Source organism: Panthera uncia, chromosome D2, assembly GCF_023721935.1.
Source record: "Panthera uncia isolate 11264 chromosome D2, Puncia_PCG_1.0, whole genome shotgun sequence".
Lineage (NCBI taxonomy): Eukaryota > Metazoa > Chordata > Mammalia > Carnivora > Felidae > Panthera > Panthera uncia.
In genome coordinates, this window is record NC_064818.1 from 30,299,543 (window position 1) to 30,321,110 (window position 21,568).

Here is a 21,568-nt window from a genome sequence, read left to right on the forward strand (position 1 = left end):
AGCAGTCATACAGACTTTGTAAGTTTCCAGTGTGGATTAAACACTTAAGAACCGACGGATACTTCTTGACATAACTTAATGAGTATGTGATTGTTTCAGCTCATGTGTACTTCATAAGTAAACGTGCGTACTGATGACAAATGAGAAGCATCCCCATTACATAATATTAAAATGCTCACTGTCATCATTCCTATTTAACATTAGTCCCTGGAAGTATTAGCTCGTGGAATCAGACAAGAAGAAAGGTATTATTAGAAGGGAGGTAGGTGTGGTCTGATTGAGACTTACAAGAGAGTATTGACAAGCACAAGATTAGGTAGCCAGAGGAAGAAGGAAAGACTTGATCTCGGTGGCTGGGGACAGAACTAAGGTTTGAGAAGCCAGGAAAGGTAGTGACATCTCTGTTACTGTAGCTCCAAGGTGAAGTCGGATACCACGTCACGGGTGGTCCAGCGAAGGTTACCCATGGGCTGGGAAGGTTGTTAGAGAGCTTCTGAGGGGTATCCAGCCATGGGATTCTAAGGTGCTACCAGTGAGGAAACAACCTCCCCTGCCTTTGCTGCAAATGGGTCTCCCGCCTATTCTCCTCTATTTATGGGGAGTGGGGTAGGGGAGGGGCGGTTGTTGAGCCAGCACACTGGGCCGGGAGAAGCTGACCCCCACGTGTGTCCTTCAGCTAGAGTCCCAAGTGTCTCATCTTTAAACTGCCATATGTTCTAGTCAATGTCACCCGAGGTGTGGGCGACATAACTCTGGGGGGTGCGATGATGAACTTAGGTGGCCCAAGGAGGAGGAGTGTTGATACACTGCTATTTATCGTCATGTGTTCGAGGAACTTTTATAAAGAACGCATCGAAAGCATGATGCCATGGGCGTTATTGCTTAGATCAAAACAATATTTAAGTAAAAAAACTAAGAAAAGTACCTTTAAAGAAACCTCAGGAATAGCACAGAGAGTGAAGCATCATAACACATTCGCGATGGGGGCATCAGAAGGGCTCAAGTTTGGGAACCCAGGGCTCTTGTCAGTGACTCCGGAGTCTGACAAACCTGGATTCTAATTCTGGAGACTTCACTTACCAGTTGCATGGCCTTAGATGATCCGGGATCCCTTTCATCATGTGGCATAAAAATCAATACTTTTGCACACTCATCTCCTTAGCAACCCTGTTCACAACCCAAAGGTCCGTCGATGGGTGAATGGAGCAACAAAACGTGATGCACACATTCGACGGAATGTTATTCAGCTTAAAAAGGGAAGGGAATTCTGATGTGGGCTGCAACACGGACGAATCTTGAGGACGCCACGCCGAGTGAAATCAACCAGTCACAAAAAGGACAGCTACTGAATGGCTCCACTTACTCGAGGGACCTGGAAGGGTCAAATCTATAGAGACAGAAAGGAGAAGGATGGTTGCCCAGGGCTGTGGGGACGGGAGGGGGAGTTCGTGTTCAACGGGTGCAGAGTTTCAGTTCTGCAAGATGGAGAGATTTCTGGGGGTAGATGTGGTGATGGTCGCACAACATGCACGTGTTATCACTGGACTATACACTTGACGATGGGTAAGGTGGTGAGTTTTACGTTAAAAATGCATAGAAATCAACTATAAGAAGTAATTTTATGGACTCATATAATGGGGAACGATGGGGGACAGTCAGGGGCTTCAGGTGTGACCGATGCTTTCCAGTGATGGCATCTCCTCAAAAGCCAATATTCCCCTCCTCCCCCCAAATCCAAGGACAGTCTGTGATTGGCCCAGCTTGGGTCACATGCTCATCCTACCCCTGAACCAGTCCCTGTGCCCAGGGATTGGGGGCTGTGGTTGGATGGAACTAGTTTCAGTCCCACCCTGGAAGGAGGGTGGGGGACACCTTGGGCAGGCACAAACAGCGGCTACCACAGTGGCTAAGGAGACTGGATCCCAAGAAAGACCCAGAGCCATAGGGGAGAAGGTTGGAAAGGACAGTCTATCTTCATGCTTCAGGCAGAGAGGCAAATGGTAGGGAGAAACTTCAGGGTCTGGAGCCAGGGGAAACCTAAGAGTGACCTAGAAGTGGCCAGTGTCCTGGCACCATGATGTCCAAGTGGGTGCATAGTCACCGCAGACAGGGGGCGCTGCTAAGCATAGAGACTGCAGAGCCCTTAGGAGCCAGCCTGGCCTCCAAACAACATAGGATCTGAGGGCACAGGTGACGAGGAAGGCAGGCTGGATGCCACTGGCATTTCCAAGAAGGCCAGTGACAACTCTGACCAGTGCTTTGTGATATGTCTGGAACCTCCGAGTGCCCTCTGCTGCCTGTCCCCGTGGGGGTTAGCGGTGATTCCCTTAAAACCTGGAGATAGGACGCGGGCCGGTTGAGGGACTTTGAAGAGAGTCAGGGAGTGACAATAAAGCCCGACTTGCTCCGTATCTGAGAGATGGGGGAAGAGGAAGCAGGAGGAAGGTGGGCGAAGTGGCTGGGAGTGAGAAAGCAGCAGGCCAAGGGTGGGTGGCCCGCAAGAAGGCGGCATAGAAGGAAAGAGCACTGACTGAGGAGCCCCGCAGCCCTGCGTCTGATCCACTATTTATTGGCTGTGTGAACCCTGACATGTTACTGCTGCTTATGCTCTAAGCCTTGGATTTTCCACCTGTAAAATGTGGTCATGACGCCTGCCTTACAGGTTGTCTTGAGCGCCCAATGGGGTCAGGGTATCCGTACGAGCCCAGCTCGGTCCTCCACGTCCCTGCAAGGTAACAGTTTCCCATTTGTAGAGATTAGTGTTCTCTTCCACAGTGTTTTTCTGTGTGCGTTGTTCAGCTCAGACCCTTTATCTTTCTTTCTCCCGATAGACCGCAGGGCTGCGGAGAAAGATCTGTTGGCCATCTACCCTCCAAATATATGTGTAAGAAGCCAGGCCCAGAACACCCTGTCTTTTAAGTGCAGTGATAAAGGGTGCAAAGGCCAGGCGGTGACACAGGCATTTTGCAGGGAGTTGCAAAAGCAAAATAGATAAATAAATCTCAAGGACCAGCTCAGCAGCTCTGGAGAGAGGGATACTCTCTGGAATAAGACAATGACGAGAATCTGCAGGGGCAAATATTAACCTCTTGGTAATACTTCCCGAACAGTTAAAGGGGAGGTAGGAGGCTTACTGAAACAGCCAGGTGTTCTGTGCCAACAAGTATGATTTATTCTGGAAGCAGATACCTTCTAGGATGTTCTACTGTGTGGATGGCTAAAAATTATTCCTAAGGGAGGAGGGAGAGATTGTCATAACTACAATTGCCAAGGGGCAAGGGCCCTGGTCCAGGAACAGACCTCTAGGTCAGCCCGTTGACGGGGCTGGACAGCCCAAGGGAGGGGCTGGAGAGCCAGGGAACAGGGACGGGGGGTGGGGGGAGCTGAACTATTGAATCGGCAAAACTATTAAACGAGAGAAAATTCCTACACGGGCTACAACATGGATGAGCCTGGAGGACATCGTACTGAGTGAAATAAGCCAGTCACCAAAGGATAAATACTTTGTGACTCCACTGATACGAGGTACCTAGGGCAGTCCAGTTCCTAGGGGGGTGCTGGGGGCAAGGAGGGGGAACACGGAACAAGTGTTTGATGGGCACAGACATTCAGTTTTGCAAGGTGAAGAGAGTTCTGTGGACAGATGGTTGGTGATGTTTGTACAACAACGTGAGTGTACTTAATCACCGAACTGTATACACCTGAAATGTGGGTAGAGTGGCAAGGTCTATGCTATGTGGATTTTAGCAAGATTAAAAGTATGGAGAACAATGAAAGTACAATGAACATGGGCTTTCTGGAGGCGAACGTGTGGTAGGGGTGCAGACGGGGGAGGACGAAGCCAGCAAGATGACAAGGGGCGTGGTTATAAAAGAGGCTGCCGCCAGGGGGACGTCCTCCGTGGGAGAGGGGACTTTAAAAAAAACAAGGCGATCTCTTACGGACGTCAAGCTGTTGGCTGGATCCACAGCCAATCCCCGTCCAGCCCCTGATCTGGACTGAAGCCTGCGGCACACACAAGGTTTGCGTGAACGGGGTATTTGAGGAAACCCGGAGGGACGCAATCGGTCTGAGGTGCCCGTGAGGTGGGGCCGAATCGAGTGGCCAGAAGAGGACGGAGCGGTGATCCACGGACCTAATTCAGTGGAAGCAGGAGCTCAGAGCCACAGGCGACCATGACACTGTAGATCCTCAGCGCCTCCCATATCTCCGAGCCCTGGCTTCCCAGGGAATCTGCAGAAATCCCAAGGCTCACGCTGGACTCCCCAGAGGGTCAAAGCCCATCTTCTCTAGATCGTAAAGGGGAGCGAAACCCCAGCTGGGTCACATTTCCGCCACGTCCCCTCCTTGATCTTGCCGACCACCGTTTTTGTTAACGCTCACGCTTTTTGCATTGCAGCCACAACCTTTGGTGAGGGTTGCTGTCCGCAAGGCAGTAGAGCACAGCGGGGAAGAGCGGGGGGGTTCCCGAGCCAGACGTGCTGGATTTGGGTCCTGGATCCGCCACTTGCAGTGTGGATTTGGACAGATGGTTTGAGCCCTGATTTATTCATCTAGAAAATGGGAGCGATGATATTAGGAGAGCTTCTGGGAGAAGCTGGTAGTGATGGAGGTATTGGTATTACTTTATGGAGGGCTGTGGGTTCTTGACCTCCGCTCTGACCTACCCAGAGTCCTGTGTGTGTTGGCTCGGGAAGGACAGAGCCTCGTTCTCAGGCTGCCTTTCAGCTCTCAGGAACACAGAACCAGCTGAGCCCGGCGTGAGTGATTCCACTTGGGCTTTCTTCAAGGGAGTGGGGCACAGGCCTACTACCGAGAGTAGGCATGGAATTGACCTCTTAAAGGGAAGGCAGGTTTTTAATAGGCTCCCTGTGATAGGAAAGTCGGGGTTGCTGTTGAGGCCGTAGGGCTGGGAACAACCTTGAACCTGGGGGCTGCTCTTGAGCAGGGTGGGCAAAGTGGCTCAGACTCCTCAGCATTCTGCCTCTGGCTTTGACGGTTTCTCTGCTGCGTTCTGGCTTGAATGCATTCGGAGGACTTGGGCTTTCCCGAAATACTCTGGGAGAAGGGAAGACATCGGTCAGGAGAGGACAGGGAGGGGACAGGCCCCAACTTGGGAGCTGCTCGGGAGACCCAGGTGGACCAAGACGTGGGTCAAGCCCCGCTTCTGCTCTGGGCTCTGCTGGTGACTCGGGAGGGGCCGACTCCCCTCCCTGAGCTTCACCACTGCCTCTCTGTCTACACCCAGGGAACAAATACCCAAGGAGTGCCTACTCTGTGCCAAACACTCAGTCGGGCCCCTGGGACCCCTTACAGTCTAGTGAGGGAGAATCGTGTACATGCTGGATATCTGTCCTCTTCTCTCCCCCTGCCCTGGCCTAAGGCACCAGAACCATGTAGCAGCCTCCTCCCCGGTCTCCCCTCATCCCCGCCTGCCCCCAACAGTCCATTTTCTACTCAGCAGACAGAGGGGTCCCCCATGCCCTGCATATAACCCTCCAGTGCACGCCTATGCCCTCTGCATGAGACCATGGGCCGGCCCTGCCCACCTGGCCCATTTCCCTTCTTACTACTGTCCTGCCCCACAAGGCCCCGGCCACCCTGGCCTGCTTATGCCTGCTCGTGCTCTCACGCACACACCAGGCGGGTGAGGGCCCTACTTCTGGGCTCTCCCCAGACCTGCACAGGGCTGGATCCTGCCTGTCGTTCAGCCCAAGGAGCCCTCCCCCGACCCTGCCAGTCCTTCTTACTGTCCCTCATTTTACCCTGCTTTATTTTCCTCTGGCATCTGTCCCCTCAGGTGTTTTTATTTGTTGTCTGCACTCCTCCTCATGGGGCTAGAAGCTCTATAGCAGCAGGAACTTGTCTGGAATCTTCCCCAGAGCCCCACTCACAGCCGCTAAGCAAGCCTCTCTCAAATGAATGAGTGAATAGATGAATGGATGGAATGGGCAGCTTCCCTAGGACTGGGACTCATCTCTGGGGTCCTTGACCCCCCCCACCCGAGGAGTACAGCCAGGGTTGGCCTCGAGGAGCCCCCAGGATGATCCTCTGCGTGGAATCTTACCCGGTTTGTCGCCTTTGGGTAGAGGCGGTGTCTTCGTCTTCTTCAAGGATTGGCTATAACCGACACAAAGACAAATCTGGGAAGGCGAGGCCTGAGCCCTCTGCTGCAGAGTGGAGGCAGGGAAGTGCTCCGGGGAGACGCAAGAGCCCCCCCCTCCTGGAGAGCCCCAAAGTATCTGTCCCTGGCTGGCACCACCCAAGCGGGACCCCGACAGACAACTGTGACTCCATTGCCTGCTGTGGCCCCAAGGAGCCAAGGCCCTTCTGCCCCAGGAGCGGTAAGGGAGGCCCCCGCACCAGCCCACCCCAGCCCTCGCTTGGTCCCTGCTTCCTCGCAGAGAGGAAGCCTTCCCCCGTGAGTGGAGAAAACAGAATTTCTGCTGCCCTGATAGAGGGCTTCAGCTTTGCACCAAAGCAAACCTTTTTATGCGCCCAGTGTAATTTTCTTCCCTAGGGGTCTGGGCGAGGGGTTTTGAGACGTGAAACGGAGGCCACCAGATGGGCGGTGGCTTGCCCCAGGTCATAGTGAAGCCTGCCTTCCTTCTGTGCCTCCCGTGGTCTCTCAAAGTGGAAAAGAGCATCCCGTTCCGGGCCAGAGCAAGAAGCCAGGCCTTCTGGTTAATGAGCACGAACACCTGCCTCCTTCCCCCCTGCCCATGCTGCAGCCACCCCACACGTGTCCCCTGGAGCGAGCACGTTCCTGCCTTCCCTTCCTGACTGCCCCCACGCTCTCATCTGCTCCTGCAAATCCTCCCTACGTCAGTAGTGTTCCCCAAGCTCTATCAGAAAAGCTCCGGAGATTGTCAAAATCACGCATCCCCCGGTTCGTCCCCAACCTGCTGTGTTGGAATCTCTAGGTATTCGCATTTTTAACAAGGTCTCCGGCAAATCTGCGTGCGGCTGGTCTCAGAAGTTAGACCAGCCCAAGGCCGAATCAACTGTTCTCGAGCCTTAGGTCTCTCATCTATAAAATGCAGGCGGTTGTATGGACCACAGACGTGTAAAGTGTCTGTCTGGACATGCCAGGCATGCACGGTGGGCACCCGCTATTGCTAGTTCCGTTGCTGACGCCCAGGCCCTCCTCACCTGCTTCGTGAGGGCTTCCCTTTCCCAGTCTCCTCCAGCCATCCAAGGCGCTTAACCCCGGCATTAAGGTATCTCTGCTTGCCTGTGTTAGCTTTCCTCCTCTACTTGTCTTCTCAAAGACCGAGAGCATCTGGAGGGGTAGATGCGGCTTCTCCAGCCCTGCCTTGTTTATAGCTGACACAGGTCACCCCTTGGGCATCCCCCACAGCCAGCCGCCAAGGTCCGGTCTGGCAGAGGGGCCTTCATGCAACACCGGCTGGACTGGAGGGTCCCTGAGGAAGGGCCCGGGCCCGCTCCCGCTTCCCCAGCATCGGCTCCGGCAGCCCAGGCGGCGGCCAGCGCCGGGATGCCTTTTCTGGACCACCCTTGGCCTCACCTGGGAGGACAGGAGGCTGAATGCGAGGGAACAGTTCTGGGAACTGCGGGGAGGGGTGCAAAGCTCACCTGCAGGGTGGCTGTTTCCTCTCTTGAGATGGCTCTTGGCCTTCCTGGAGCTGATCCAGAAGTTTTTCTACTGGGATGGAGTCTAGGGGCTGAGGAAGGAGCTGCGCCACCGCTGTCTGCAGGAGCCCCAGGGCCAAATCTTTCTCTGCAAGCACAGCCAGGGGGTGCAGTCCTCAGTGGCTACACCCACCCTGTCCTGTCCCCACAAGGGACGGGCTGGAAGAGGGGCCCCCAGCTCTCCTGCCCAGCCTGGCCCAAGCAGCTTTCTGCCTCCAGCTCCCTCTTCTGTCGTGGCCCCTGTGGGCACGCGGCCCTCCTCGCCCCCCTCTCCCCCCTTTCTGTCACTACTCTTTCATTTGTGTACACCTTGTTCTTGGCCCCCTCTGGCCCGCCCACCAGCCCACCCACCAGCCCACCGGTCCTGCCTCCTCCCCTGCCTTCTGCCCCTCCCCCGCCCCGCCTCCCCTCTCTCTGCTCGGCCCCTGCTGGGATACACCTTCCGGCCTGTGTCCCAGTGTGCGCGCGCACGTCATTCCCGTGTTCGTGAGCATGCGCCTGTGTGCTTATGTGCACGTGTTGCGTCTGTGTGTGCGTGTGCCCCACGGCGGTTGGTGAGGGGGTGAGGGAGGCACCCCTCCCTCCCAGGTGCCATGGCCAGTGGTCAGCGCAGAGGCGCCTCCGAGAAGCAGGGTTGGGGCAATCCCACTGAGGACGGAGGAGGAGGGTGCAGGGGCGTGGTGCAGCTGGGAAAGGTTAGTTTGGGGCTCCAGAAAAGGAGAGGGGGCCCAGGTGGAAGGCCCTGGGCGGGAGCCGAATGACACCCAAGTCCTGCAGAAGCAGAGAACAAGGCCCTCCACTTCGAGAAAGACGTGGGCACGGGCTGCGTCCTCACCTTTCGGGGGAGCATATAGTAGCCAGAACTGGATAGCGCTCAAGGAGTCTGTCTGCAGGATTTGGCAGAGGAGCTCCAGGATCTGTGGGCAGGAGGACAGGCCTTGGGTCAGGGTGCCCGGATGGCACGTGCCAGCCAGCAGCACAGGCCCCCCTCCCGCTCCCACAGCCACACGCTTGGCTAAAATGGTCCCCGCGATGGACCCTGCCCCCCCAATGGTCCCCTTCCCTGTGACTTCGCACTTTATGGAGTGCTTTCTCTCCCGCCAGTCCTGGAGGGACATTCCTAACCTCCTCACTGGCCAGATGAGGAATCTGAGGCCTTGAAAGGACACCTAGCAGGGAAAGTGTGGCAGAACGCAGCCTCTGAATCAGGTACGTGGGCCCCTCATTTGTGAAGCCTGCGTGGGCTGATTTTACCCCAAAGTCCCTCACTGGGGAGGCAAAGGCAGAGCTGACCAGTCAGCTCCTCGGAGACGCACCGAATCCTTGGTGTGGGGGTTTCAGGGACCACACAGGCCTCCCCGCCCTGGAGTTCCCAGGGTCTATAGATGCCAGCAAAGAGGTGGGGTGATCCCAATGGGCGGGCTGAGGGCCAGGGCTGGCTGATGCCGCAGATCGCCCAGCGTGGGGCTCCGTCCCGCCGAGCAGCGTGCATACTTTGCTGTCAGCCGGTTCCTCAGCCTCTGGCACCTTTGCCACTTCGGGGCCCTCTTTCCCCTGTGTTCTCCAGTCACGGGTCATCGGGGGAAGATCCAGCTCTGTGTCAGATGGGCTAAGGGGGCGGCTGTGCCTATGGTCGGCTGGAGTTGGGGCCTGCGGTGGGAGGTGGAGCCCCTGCAGTCCTGGGAAAGCGGGGTCCCCTTAGTGCTTGGCGGTCAGTCTTCCCATGACCTGAAGGGGCCCCGTCAGTCCCCAGCAGGTCTGTCTCATTCTTGGCAGAGTGGGAACTAGGCCAAGGCTCTTCCCAGGCCTATGCCTGCTAGGGTGCCCCCTTATCCCCAGATACCCGCCTGCTGTCGTGACCCCCACCCTGGGTGTGCCCCTGGGCCCTTCTCCGTTCTCCGCATCCAACTTACCTGCCCTGTGCCCCCTCCCCACAGGACCTGAGAACCTAATTCCAGGCAAGATGAGGCCGCCCTATGGTGGAGAAAGTACTGCTCTAGTCCCAGCTATGCTGCTCCCTCTCTGGGGACCTGGGCCACAGAATGTCACCTGGCAGGGCCTTAGCCTCCCTATCCGTGGAACGGGGATCCTGGGCCCTGTCTGCTCTATCCACTTCACGGGACTGTTGTAAGTCTCCAAAGGGACCGCGTGCTCGGAAGTGCTGATCACGGGGAGGGTGTCGAGATGCTGGCTCAGTGTCTAACCTTTCCTGGAGAATACGTATGCGTTGTCACAGGGGACCCTCAAGTCGCCTCAGCCCAGCGGAATCAGTCACGGACTCATGCCAGGCCTCGATGGGAAACTTGCACGCGGAGGAGGTGGGTTTCTGCTTCATGTGGTACAGACCAAACCCCCCAGAGTGTGCGGGTACCGGGCTGGGACTGGCCTTGCAGCCTGTAGGCTGCAGCACACCAGGGCGTGGGCTGGGGACACGGCCGGCAGGACCCTGCTCTCCACGCGTCTCACTCCCTCCCTGAACTCATCCAGTGCCACGGCTGGAGCAGCCCCTCGAGACATGTTCCTGCTCCCAGCTTGGGTAGATCCTGGCACTAAAGCCCCTATGGGAAAGGCCTTCAAAGAGCGGGGGTGGGGGAGGCTCACACAGAAACCTGGAGGCCGCAGGGGATTGGATCCAGGCTCCTGACTCCCAGGTCTCACAGCCTCGGGTACAAGCGGCCCTGGGAGAGGCCGCACTCGAAAGCAGTTTGTAAGCACCTTGGTGGGATTACTGTGAGCCTGGGAGCAGCAACCACCACGTTCTCAGCCCTCAAGACGAGGCCTCGGTTGGGCCTGTGGCCCCCAGCCTTCCCAGGGCCTCACCAGCAGCTCCTGATCCGGCAGCTTGAAGGTCTGGACTCCTCCATCTTTACCAGAGGGATAAATCCGTGGGTCCTGGCGGGAGTGACGGTGGCCAATGGCTCTGGTGCCAGTGGGGATGAGCCTGCCGGTCTCAGCTGAGTATTTTGCTCCCTGCTCCCGCGGAGGCTCCTCCTTCTGCTGGGAGCAAAGTAGCTAGAGACTCCAGGCAGTGAGAGACAGAGAGAGAGAGAGAGAGAGGCTCAAGGAAGAAGCCAGAGCAGAAGAGAAGGAGGCCCAGTCACACCTCCAGGGCACCATCACCTCCTGGAATCCCAGCATCACAGCGTTGCAGGGACCTGGGAGGATGACCGGGCCAGCCCCACCCTGTTCTGGACCCCTCTCCCCAGCCGGGAGCCCATCAGTTAAAGCCAAAGTTCTTCCTCCTGGAACTTCTTGAATGCTGGAGCCCCTGGTGGTCCTCTGAAGTCCTCATACTTCCTCCTGGGTAGACGCTCCCTGCCCAAACCCTCCAAGCCCATCAGAGATTTGAAAGCAGTATCCTGGGCCAAGGCCCCCATCGCCTACCTTAATTCCTAGCTCAGCTGCCCCCAGGTCTTTCCCCCAGAGCTTGGCATCCTTTCTTTGCCCTGGGAAAACCCTTCTGAGCCAGGCCTGTGGGTACAAGGCCTGGGACCTCCTACCCCTGCAACCCCAGTTGAGACTGGTAGTATCTTTCTTCCCATTTTAAAGGTAGGAAAAGTGAGACCCAGACAGTTTAGCTGAGTTGCAGTGAGCATTGCAGTGAGTTAGCTGCAAAGCAGGGATGAGAACTCTGCTGCCCAAGACAAGGGCAGGGGGTGCCTGGGTGACTCAGTCGGTTGCTTTCAGCTCAGGTCATGATCTCACGGTTCGTGCGACTGCACCCCATGTTGGGCTCTGTGCTGGTGGTATGGAGCCTACTTGGGATTCTCTTCCTCCCTCTCTCTCTGCCCCTTCCCCGCTGTTGTGCTCTCTCTCTCTCAAAATAAATAAATAAACATTAAAAAAAAAAAAAAAAGACAAGGGCAGGACCAGACTCTGTCCCCAAGGGCCAGGCCAGTCCTAAGTCCAATTCCAACTACCTTCAAGCTGCCTCCCAATTGCCTTTACTGGCTTACCAGCAAATAGCACCCGTGAGGCCACCCCATCCTGTTTGAAAGCCTTCAGTGGTCCTCCGCTCCTTAGGAGATCTGACACTACACTAAGTTGAGAAACTAGGAACAAACGCCTCTTCTTGCCCACATTCAAAGTCGGCCCCTTCCCACCCTCCCCCCGATGGCTGCCCACTTCAATTCCCTGGACCTCAGTCCCGGTCTCTAAAGATATCCTGCGTTTCCCAGCTTCTGAGCGTTTGAGCCGCCTGCCCCCACGAGGAATGCCTCCCCCGTCGGGTTTTAAACATCCCACCTCTGTTATGAACCCTTCTTGGACTTCTCCACCTAGCCACGATGGACCTCCCCCTTCCGCTGGTGCCGCGCAGCCCCTCCTCCCGGGCCAACAGAGTGCCCCTCGTGAGTGCTGTCTCTGCACCCCATTAGGTGGAATCCACTCGGGAGGGATTCCAAGGGACGGCCCCGTCGCACCCCTTCCCAGACAGCTCCTGTGTTCCGCACCCACCTCTTTGCTCTTCAGCTCATTCTCGGTGAAGACGGCCACCCGAGAAGCCAGGTTCTTCAGTTCCTTCTTCCAGGCCTCTGGGACGAGGGGACAAGACGTTGCCAGCTGATACCCGGGGTCCTCCTCTTTGCCCTCCCTGCGGCACCCGCACTGGGAGGGCTGTGGGGTGTTGGGGAGAGCCTGCTCACCTCCCCAGCCTTCTGCCCTGTGTCCTACAGGGAGAGGGGGAGGCGGTGCCCTTGAGGGAAGGAGCGGCAATGCCCCCATTGGTAGGTGAGTGCGGTCGCTACCGGAGGGGGCTGAAGTTCATATCCCAGCCTGTGGCTTCCCCGGGGAGGTGCTGGAGATGCTTGGCTACAGGGGCCGAGATGCCTGCGGTTTAATCTAGCTTGGCCTCTTTTAGGAGCCGGAGGCTGGCACCGAGGTTGGCTCAGTTGCTATGCTGTGCCAGTCACTCAGATGCTGGACTGTTCCTGGCAAAGCCTCCCAAGCCTCTCTGCGCTGCAGGGCTGTCCTGGTTCCTCCTCCTTGGGGGCTCTCCCCACCCCCACCCCCGCCGGCGGGCTTTCCCTTGGCCCTTCCAGAAGGGTCAGACTGGGCAGGGCAGGGCAGGGCAGGGGCCTCCGGAAAGCTTTTGCTCCAGCCCCATCTCTGGCTGGATGGCTCTCACTGACTGGTGCCTGAACATACAAGCTGCTCAATATTTCCAATATCATTCCTGCCTGTAGCTGTAAATCACGTGACTATCTGCCCGTCCTCTGTGATAACGCCTCAAACACCTCAAATCTGAGTAGGGGCCACATTTCTGAGGACCTGGGCAGTGGGGAAAAACGCAGATTCTGCTGTCTGAGGAAATGTGGAAAACTCTAGGGTGCCCCACGGAACCCCACTGACCTAAGAGCACTGGTCCTTTCCTTCCCAGGCACCTGCCGAAGTACCCACCATAAGGAAGCCAGGGGTCCCGGTTGGACTGCGGGTCTCCGATGGGGACAGGGATGGTGGGCATCGCCATCAGACAGCGGGATAAGAGTGTGGCTTGAGGCGAGGGGGCCAGAGAGAACTTGTCTCTGACGACACAGATGGGCTTCCCGGTGAAATCTGTGAAGGGTTAGAGGCTGTGGGAAGGAGGGCCTGGGCCTTATCTCTGATTATCTCTAGAGCAGGGCCACTAACTCTTCCGCTGCTACCTCCTTGGTCTACACCACCATCAGGCAGGCCAAGAGAGTCACTCCTGTCACTTCTTTGTCTTCAACCTTCCAGTGGCTCCCACTGACTCAGTGAGATGGTTTAATGGTAACTGGGGTGACCTCTAAGGCCCACACAATCTGGACCCCCCCCCCACCTCCTTTCTGGTGTATCTCCCTTCTACCCCTCCTTACTCTGTTCCAGCTGTACTGGCTTCCTTGCTGTTCCTCCAGCAGAACCAGGATACCTGCCTCAGGGCCTTTGAACTTGCTGTTCCCAGCTGGGACGTTCTTCCCCCAATATCCACACGGTTCACGCCCTCTCTGCTTTAGTTCTTTGCTCAAATCCCGTGCTATTAATCAGGTCTCCTCCCCTCTAGAGCCTTGGCACTTACCACACTCTGACACTTATCTATTTCCTATCCTTCCCCGTCAGAGTCAGCTCCATGACGGCAGGGACTGTCTTACCCTGCTGTGTCCCCGGGGCCTAAAAAAAGTGCCTGACCCAGAGTTCCCACTGAATAAGATACCTGATGAATGGATGGCTGAGTGGATGAATTGGCCTGCGTTAGAGAATGGAGTACAGTTCCGGGGCCGAACATTCATCCGTTTCTCTGATTTTTAAAATGGCAGAATTGGCAATGAGGGAAATCCTGTAGGGCTACACGGTCTGCCCTTGAGGTCTGCCCCACAAGTCCAGTCTTCCCTTGACCAAGTGCTTGCCAGTGGCCAGGCAGCTCTGTGACCCAAATCTCCATCCTCTCTGGGCCTCAGCTCCGAAACAGGGGCTGCATCCTCCCTTTCCAGTTCTCAAGACTGGCCCACCACCTTCAGCTAGGCCCTGACCTCCCCCAGGCCTACCTTGGATGTGGGTCACGTGTTGTGGGTGGGGGTGGTGCCGGGAGAAGAAGGAGTGGTGGCTGAGGCGGCCAAAGCGGTAGGCCCCGGGGCTTTGGGCCTTGGGGGTCCTCAGCGCCGCTTGGATCAGCTGGAAATCCACGATCCCTGGAATCATCAGTTCTTTCCATGGTCTGCCGTTCCCGTGGCTCCTTGGGCTGTGCCCTAACTTCTTTTCAGGCTTCAGATGAGCCCTTGGACTGAAGGAGAAGGTCAAGGAGAAGCTAATGGAGCCTCCTGGCTGCAGTGCCCACCCAAGCTCAGAGCTCAGTGCTTATATGGAGTCTAGTCCCGAGACACACTGAAGTCGCTTTCCAGGATTTCACTTCCACCCCCATGGCACCCAAAGCCAGGCCCCCCCCCCCCCCCGGGGTCCTTTCCCAACTGGCGCAATCCAGTCCCAGGGAGCCTTCTGTCTTCCTAAGGTGCTTCCACAGGGAGCTAGGATCTACTTGAGAAAACTCAGATGAATCTCCCAAGATCTCCGTTTTCTCCCGGAAACCATCTCTAAAGCCGGAAAAAGGACATAGACCCACCTACTCATCCAAATACGTGGGTTGGAGCAAAGGTGCCTCGTATACACCTCCAGGGGCAGGGGGCAGACAAAGAGCCTCTCCCCAAGCCAACTACTGACAGCCCAGGAGAAGCCAGCTATAGGCAACACCCCCCCCCCCCCCCCCCCCCCACCCCCACCCCGTCCCTGTACCCTCCGCGCAGACTTGGCCCAGACTCAGCGTCCAAGGGCCAAAGCTGGAACAACAAGGCCAGACCACGTCAGCAAGTCCTTTGCGGTGGGGGCCGCTCCCAGGAGATGCTGAGCTGACGGGGCAGCTATCAGAGTTGCAACGCTTCGGGGAAGCGTCAAGCTCTTGCTTGGCTTCGCTGGAGACAAGCTTCTCAGGTTGTCTGTCCTCCACCCTGCACCCCTTCCCTCTCCTGACGATGCTGGGCCCTGCCTCCGGAGGAGGAGCTCAAGGTCAGTCCAGCAAGGATCCAAAGGGGGGTTGCTCTCCACCTGGGGCCTGGTGAGACCACCTGCCTTCTCTCTGTCTGCATTCCTTTCTCCCGGTGGCCCTGGCTGAAGGGAGTCCCTCTGGAGAAGAGACGGACTCTGGATATGCTAAGCAAGACGCTCTGCCCCGGGACCCTCTGAGGATTTCGCTGACCAGGCCCCTGAGTTTTCGGTGCCGTCCTCCATCGGCCTCTAAGGGATCTGGGACTTAAAGAAATAAAGCAAACCTTCTCTGAAAGGTGCAGTTACTTGGTCTCTCCTACCCCAACTGACAGAGGGAGTCGCCCCTTAAAAACCCCAGGAATTCTTGCACTCGGTGCCTCTACCCCCTGCCACTGTGTCCTTTCCCTCCCCAGGGAGGGACCCAGTCTGTGACCTGTGCTAACTCAGGCCTGAGAACCCACGGGGGACCTGGCGGATGGCAGCAGAGGGTGAGGGAAGGACTGCGTCTTTTGGCCCCTAGGTCAGGTGAGTTCCCCAGGCCACGCCTGCCCCCCCTGCCCCACCCCCCCACCCCTTTGGTCAGCAGGGCAGGCGCTTGGGGTCCTACCTCATCAGTGGATGTTCAGCCAACGGGGTCTTCGCCTCTGTAGCCATCATAGACTTTCTAATGGATAAAGGCCGGCGCACTTAACCCTAGCATTGAAGTTGGATAACAGGAACTCTCACAGACTGGCGGTTCCTGGAGTTGTAAACCGGCACAGACACTTGGGGGAGAGGAATGGACAGCATCTTATAAAACCGAATACTTGCGTATGCCGTACCGCTCAGCAATTCCCTTCCCAGACATTCAGCCAAGAGAAGGGCAACCGGGGCCATCTGTGAGACTGTTCAGACTAACATTGTTCAAATTGGCAAACACCAAACATCCCATGGCGGAAGAATGGAGCTGTACTCTGTGTGGTCAGCTGAACATCACCTTGCAGTGAAAACGAACCACAGCCACACGGAATGACATGGGTGAATCTCACAAATACAATTGCAAAGTCAAGGCAGGCAAGTCCCAGAAAACCTTACGGCCTGAGATCCTTTTTAAAAATAAAGTATAAAGGCAAGCAAAAGTCTCACAAATGTGATCAAATGAGGGGAAAAAGGCAAGAAAACGCTGACTGCGGTGATTCAGCTAGTGGCTGTTTCCGAGGGAAGTTGGGGGTGGGGGTGTTGAAATGGGGAGGGAGTACATAAGGTGTGTTAATGATGATATTCTCGTTCTTGGTTTGAGAGGCGCACTTGCTGGTGCCCATTATAATATGAAATAAACTAAATCAGTGGAGTGGATGAAGGATGATAGTTGTTGAGGAATTGTGATCAGTCTAAATCTATAGATCCGAATATAGCTATACAGCTATGCATATACACTTACATTTACATTTACATAGATGTATCTATTTATCTGTCCCCAAAGTGCAGGGATTGCGGGTGCTAGGAAGGGAGCTGGGACAGGAAGTCAGTGCATTCTGAAAATTAACTCTCGGTCACAAGATCTGCAAGGGACCCCAGAAATCCCCAGGGCCAAACGCTTATCAGGCTAGGGTGGAACTCGGGGTGGGGGGGGCAGCACTGCCTGAGACTGGGGAAGGAGAGACTTGAGGTCCCAGAGCAAGGACCCAAACATCCTGACTTGACGCCTTTAAGGAGAAAAACAGTTGGCAGAACTTCCTTGGAGGGAAGCTGTGGATGTTCTCGATGACAGGGGCTGCGATCTAGAGCACTTACATGCTGCAGGCTTGAGAACAGGCCATTTGGAAGCCCCAAACCCATCTGCCTACAGGAGAAAGTACTTGTTAGAACGGAGACTTTCGAACGCTCTTGACTGCGCTCATAGTAAGAAACTCATTGTTACATTGTGACCTGATTCACGTGTGCGTGTGCACACGCTTTTGTGTATGTGAAACTGAAGCAGGAACATCCCGAAGCAACACTTATCCTTGCTACATCCGATGCACAGTGATATTTTCATCTCACTTTTTGTTTTTATTTTGTAAATGTTAGCTGTGACCCATTAAATTGATTTTATAAGCCACTGATGGGTCACAACCCACAGCTGCTGTGGAAAGGTCACCAGGGACTCGAGCAGGCCAGGCCTGCTTTTCCAGAGCGGGATGGGACGGGCCCCACTGTGTCTGCCTCTGCCCTCGCTTCCCTCTCTGCCTGGGGCCCCAACCAGCTGAGTCCAAGGGGTCTGAATGCTCACACCAAGCCTGAGATTGAACATCCCTTTCCTGTCTCAGCTCCCCCTGGACCCCTGTCTGGCTCTGGTGTCCACTTCCTCCCCTGGAGAGATCCGTGGACTCACCGAGGTAAGTGCCTGCTACAGCATGTGGGTAAGAAGTCCCTGGTGCCTGAGCAGAAAGGAGCAAGAGGGCACATCAACAGGGAAGCTCGGCTGATTCTGCAGGCAAGCCTGTCGGGCTTTGTGACTACGTGAGCCAGTGGTTGCTAGGTTACCCCTTCCCCACAACTCCAGAACCAAGCTCCCCAGCGCCCCTCTCCTCACCACCCCGGCTCCTCTTACCCCTCCAAGTTCCCTTTCCCCCTGGCACTGTGTTTTCAGTGGGGGCCCAGGGAGACGATGAGAGTCTGGGGTTGCTTTCAGCCAGCAAGCAGCAGGCAGGGAGAGAGAAGCTGGCAGAGAAGGCTGATGGAGCTGGGGCCCTGCTCTGTCAGCCCGACCGGGTCTGATGCCACCATAGCGGGCTCTGCCTCCACACGTGCCGGGCCGTTTCTGGGGATTGATTGGCAACCAGCTGTCTCTTAGCCGGAGGGAGGGAGGCTGCCCAAGTGACCCAGAGCATCCCTCCAGCCCCGCTCTAGGCAGGATAGCTGGGTGGAAAGACTGGTCTTCAGTTGGGCTGGGGTTTTGACTGATTCTGTCAGATGTCCCACCTTAGGTGAGTCTCCTGTGCTGCCGGGAACACAGAACGGTGGTGAGAAGGCTCGGTTCGAATACCGGTTGTGCTCTTTCTCAGCTGTGTGGCCTCAGACAGATTACCTGATGTCTCTGACCCGCGATTTCCCATATCTCTGAAATGGAGATGCTACTTCCACTCACTCTCATGGGATTGTCGGGAAGACTGAGTGACTCAATGCATACTGAAGTGTTTCCGACAGTGTTAGGCACTAAGTAAGAGCTCCTACCTCCTTGCCTATAAGGCGGGGTGGCCTCCCCTGTTCCCGCGATTAGGGAAGCAATGCATCGAGGCTTATGCCTGGCACACAAGAGGTGCTCTAAAATGGTAGAAATAATCATTATGTCTTGATGGAGATAGGAATTTTTTTTGAGGGAGACAAAAAACACGCGTGTGTGAGTGGGGCAGGGCAGAGAGAGGGGGTCAGAGGATCTGAAGCGGGCTCTGCACAGACAGCAGAGAGCCCGATACGGGGCCCGAACTCACGAACTGTGAGATCGTGACCTGAGCCAGAGGCAGATGCTTAACTGACTGAGCCACCCGGGCACCCCTAGGGATAGTATGTAGGTGGGATGGGTCCTTAGTCTGAGGACTACCTTGGGTAATTCACTTGATTGCTCTGAGGCTCAACTTGGATGTCCGTAAAATGAGACAAGGCTATCCCTCAGTCCCTACGGGTGTGAGGAGATCAGACACTGCGGCAGGGGCAAACAGGTAAACTAAGGGAAAGTACCTGACGCTGAGTCTTCTTCTTCCAAGGAAAAAAAGGAAGGAGGAAAGCTAGAGACAGACCCGACTCTTTCAAAAGTTCTGCCGCTCCCAGCTGAGTGTGCTGACCACTGGTGGGGTAGTCCCTGATCTGTTCCTTGCCCCCAGTGCTTCTCCATCCATACAGGTCACGATGGTCTCCTTATAAGTATGGCTTTTCCGGGGCCTGTCTCTGCAGGAATGAGGGGACCCCTTTGAAACCATTCGGCAAGCCCCCTCTTCCACCCTCCTGGGAATCCTGGCTACTATTGCGATAAACAATACTGTGTTTGAAAAAAAAGACAAAGCTTTCTTCCCTCCTGCCCAGCCCCTCCCTGCTGCTTCCAGCCCACTTGGGGGATCTAAAGCCCCCCTTCCCCTTCCACCCCTTCCATTGTATTCTTCAGGACCAAACACCAGGCCTGCAGGCAGATTGCAGCTGCCTGGCGTGGAGGGAATACCTCAGGGAATACACTGTTGGGTAAGGTTGTTACCAAACTTGCTTCTAGTCGGCTTCTTTTTAGAGCATCCAACACAGGAAGGTCTGTCTGCCTGGAAATGCTTTGAAGTTTAGCCCTCCTGCCTGGATGCCTCAGTTATAAGAGGAGCAATATAAACTTTTATAGAGAGCACTTGCTATGTGCCAGGCCCTGTGCTCATCCTTTCAGATGGGTTATCTCAGTTAGCCCCGTAGATGAGGACATTAATGATCAGAGAAGTCCTTAGTGACAGGTGCTACAAACATTTATACAATTTCTAAAATTGCCACTTTGTTCTTTATAGCTTCTATTTCTTTGCTGCAGCTTTCTATCCCCACCCGCCTTTATTGTAAATGCGTTTCTAAGTGCTCACTGAAACAATATTTTTTATCATGGCTGCTATAAAATCTTCATCGGATCATTCTAACATCTCTGTCATTTTGGTGTTGGCTTCCATTGTGTTTTGTGAGGAATTTCTCCAGAAATTTTCAAGTTTGGAGCATAGGCCGTACCTTTGCATTGTCTCCAGGAGGTATGGTGAGGCCTGCTTTTTCATTCCTGATATTGGACTGGATTTGTTCATTCTCTCTTTCTTTCTCTTTTGTTTTTCCTTGATTCATCCGGCCAAGGGTTATTATTTTTGTGAGGTTTTTTTCCTTAAAAAGCTCCATTTTTTAGGGAGTTTCTTTGGGCCTTGTGTTCCTTTCTTTGGGCCTTGTGTTCCTTTCATAATTTCTTGATAGGGATACTTACGTCATTGACCTTCGGTTTCCTTCTTTCCAAATCTATGCTACATTTAAGGCCACAATAGCTGCATCCCACACATTTTTCAAGTTTGCAGGAGATGAATGCTGCCTTAGTTCGGCTTTAATTTGCATTTTCTCTAGTCAGATTGAGTATCTTTTCCTATGCCTAAATGCTATTTGGATACTTTTTTTGTGTGATTTCTGTTCATATCTTTTATCCACTTCTTCTGTTTGTTAGTCCTCATATGAATATATGCATTTATATATTAGAAGTTATCCCTTTGTAACATAAGTAAGAAAACATTTTTTTCTGGTTCATTATTTTTCTTTTGACGTTGCCTAGGCCTTGAACTCAGTTTTGGATCCCCGTCCTGCTGAGGGCTTACTCACTGACTTCTGGAGTTCAAACAGGAGAGCTCATTTTGACCCTTTCTGCCTTGTTGGGCTTTCATTTATCGCCACGTAAGGTCCACAGAACAGAGGCCACAAACACAGGCTCCAGAGACCCTTGGGCCTGCCATCTCCTGGCTATGTGATCTCAGATAAGTTTTGACAACCTCTAGACCCCAGGTTCCTCTTCTGTAATGTAAACATAATAATTCTGCCCCTTATGGGGCCGTTCAATCCCTAAATAAGATAACGCGCCTATAATCACTCAGCACAGCACCTGGCCCATAGTGAAGACTTGGGGCATGGTATTTTTTTTAGATTATTGTTTGCCCAAATCATGTGAACATTTCATGAATAGCTGCTGTGTTACCCTAGTGCTGTCCCCCATCAGTGCGGGAGAAAGTCCCGGGGTCACGTGCCTCTTGGCTCACCTGCTGTGTCTTTTCTGTTTTGTATGTGGAGCTCTGGACTGTGGCCAGTACCACTGGGTGCTTTGATGGCTGCCCTGAAAACGGAGAGTCGGCCAGGCTCTTGGGGTACACCCGCCATGGCATTGCCTGTGCCTCTGTTGTCTCCAAGTCTGTGTGACTAGCCTTCTGGTGGTCTTTTAGAGAAGAGGGGAGGAGAGAAGGGGTGTAACTAAAGACCACACATGGTTCCCCTGGGATGATCAAAGTTACCTGGTTACCTGTCAGCTGAGCAGGACTCACAGCTCTGGAGCTGACAGGTATAGACTGGCCTAAGCCAGCGCTCAGGAAGGTCACCCAACTGGAAGAGCAGGCATCACAGAAGAGAAAAGAAGCCTGAGCCCTCTAGAGACATCTAAGGTCATGGAACCACACAAGCTTCCTATATTCATCCTTTTGCGAGCTAAGTGTCTCTCTGACTCCCACCCCAAGTTGTCCCGTCACACTCCCTTTTGACACCCAATAACTCATTCAATTACGTCTATTTCTTCGCCGCCGGGTCGGAGGCCAAATCTGCCTTGTTCATCGGCTCGCATAGGCCGCCACTCTGCACGGTGGTTACATGGGTGTGTTTGTTCTGTGTGAATTCACTGGGTTCCTGGTGCAATCCCTGGTGCCCAGTAAATACT

The 21,568-nt window shown here is 54.8% G+C and overlaps 2 protein-coding genes across 9 annotated transcripts in view; one reads left to right on the forward strand and one right to left on the reverse strand.

Moving 5' to 3' along the window:
- Window positions 1-4,838: 4,838 nt before the first annotated feature.
- TBATA (thymus, brain and testes associated) lies at window positions 4,839-17,618 on the reverse strand. 8 transcript variants are annotated; one of them, XM_049646173.1, is made up of 12 exons: window positions 17,498-17,618; window positions 16,918-16,966; window positions 15,752-15,908; window positions 14,154-14,389; window positions 13,051-13,206; window positions 12,297-12,320; window positions 12,109-12,185; window positions 10,474-10,650; window positions 8,489-8,570; window positions 7,597-7,741; window positions 6,068-6,120; window positions 4,839-5,058 (listed from the first exon to the last, which is right to left on the reverse strand). In XM_049646173.1, exons 3-12 carry the CDS (start codon window positions 15,799-15,801, stop codon window positions 4,973-4,975), a joined length of 1,086 nt encoding a protein of 361 aa, XP_049502130.1. In that variant the 5' UTR covers window positions 15,802-15,908; window positions 16,918-16,966; window positions 17,498-17,618; the 3' UTR covers window positions 4,839-4,972. The 8 variants fall into 8 exon arrangements, with proteins under 8 accessions (XP_049502130.1, XP_049502128.1, XP_049502131.1 ...); XM_049646171.1 differs by having other exon boundaries at window positions 10,474-10,665; XM_049646174.1 differs by having other exon boundaries at window positions 10,474-10,647; window positions 17,498-17,616.
- The window catches only part of SGPL1 (sphingosine-1-phosphate lyase 1), a 74,930-nt gene continuing 70,456 nt past the window's right edge, over window positions 17,095-21,568 (forward strand). The window contains exon 1 of the mRNA XM_049646167.1: window positions 17,095-17,501. Within this exon, the coding sequence (XP_049502124.1) occupies window positions 17,228-17,501 (274 nt within the window). The 5' untranslated portion in view covers window positions 17,095-17,227. The remainder of the gene's footprint in view (window positions 17,502-21,568) is intronic.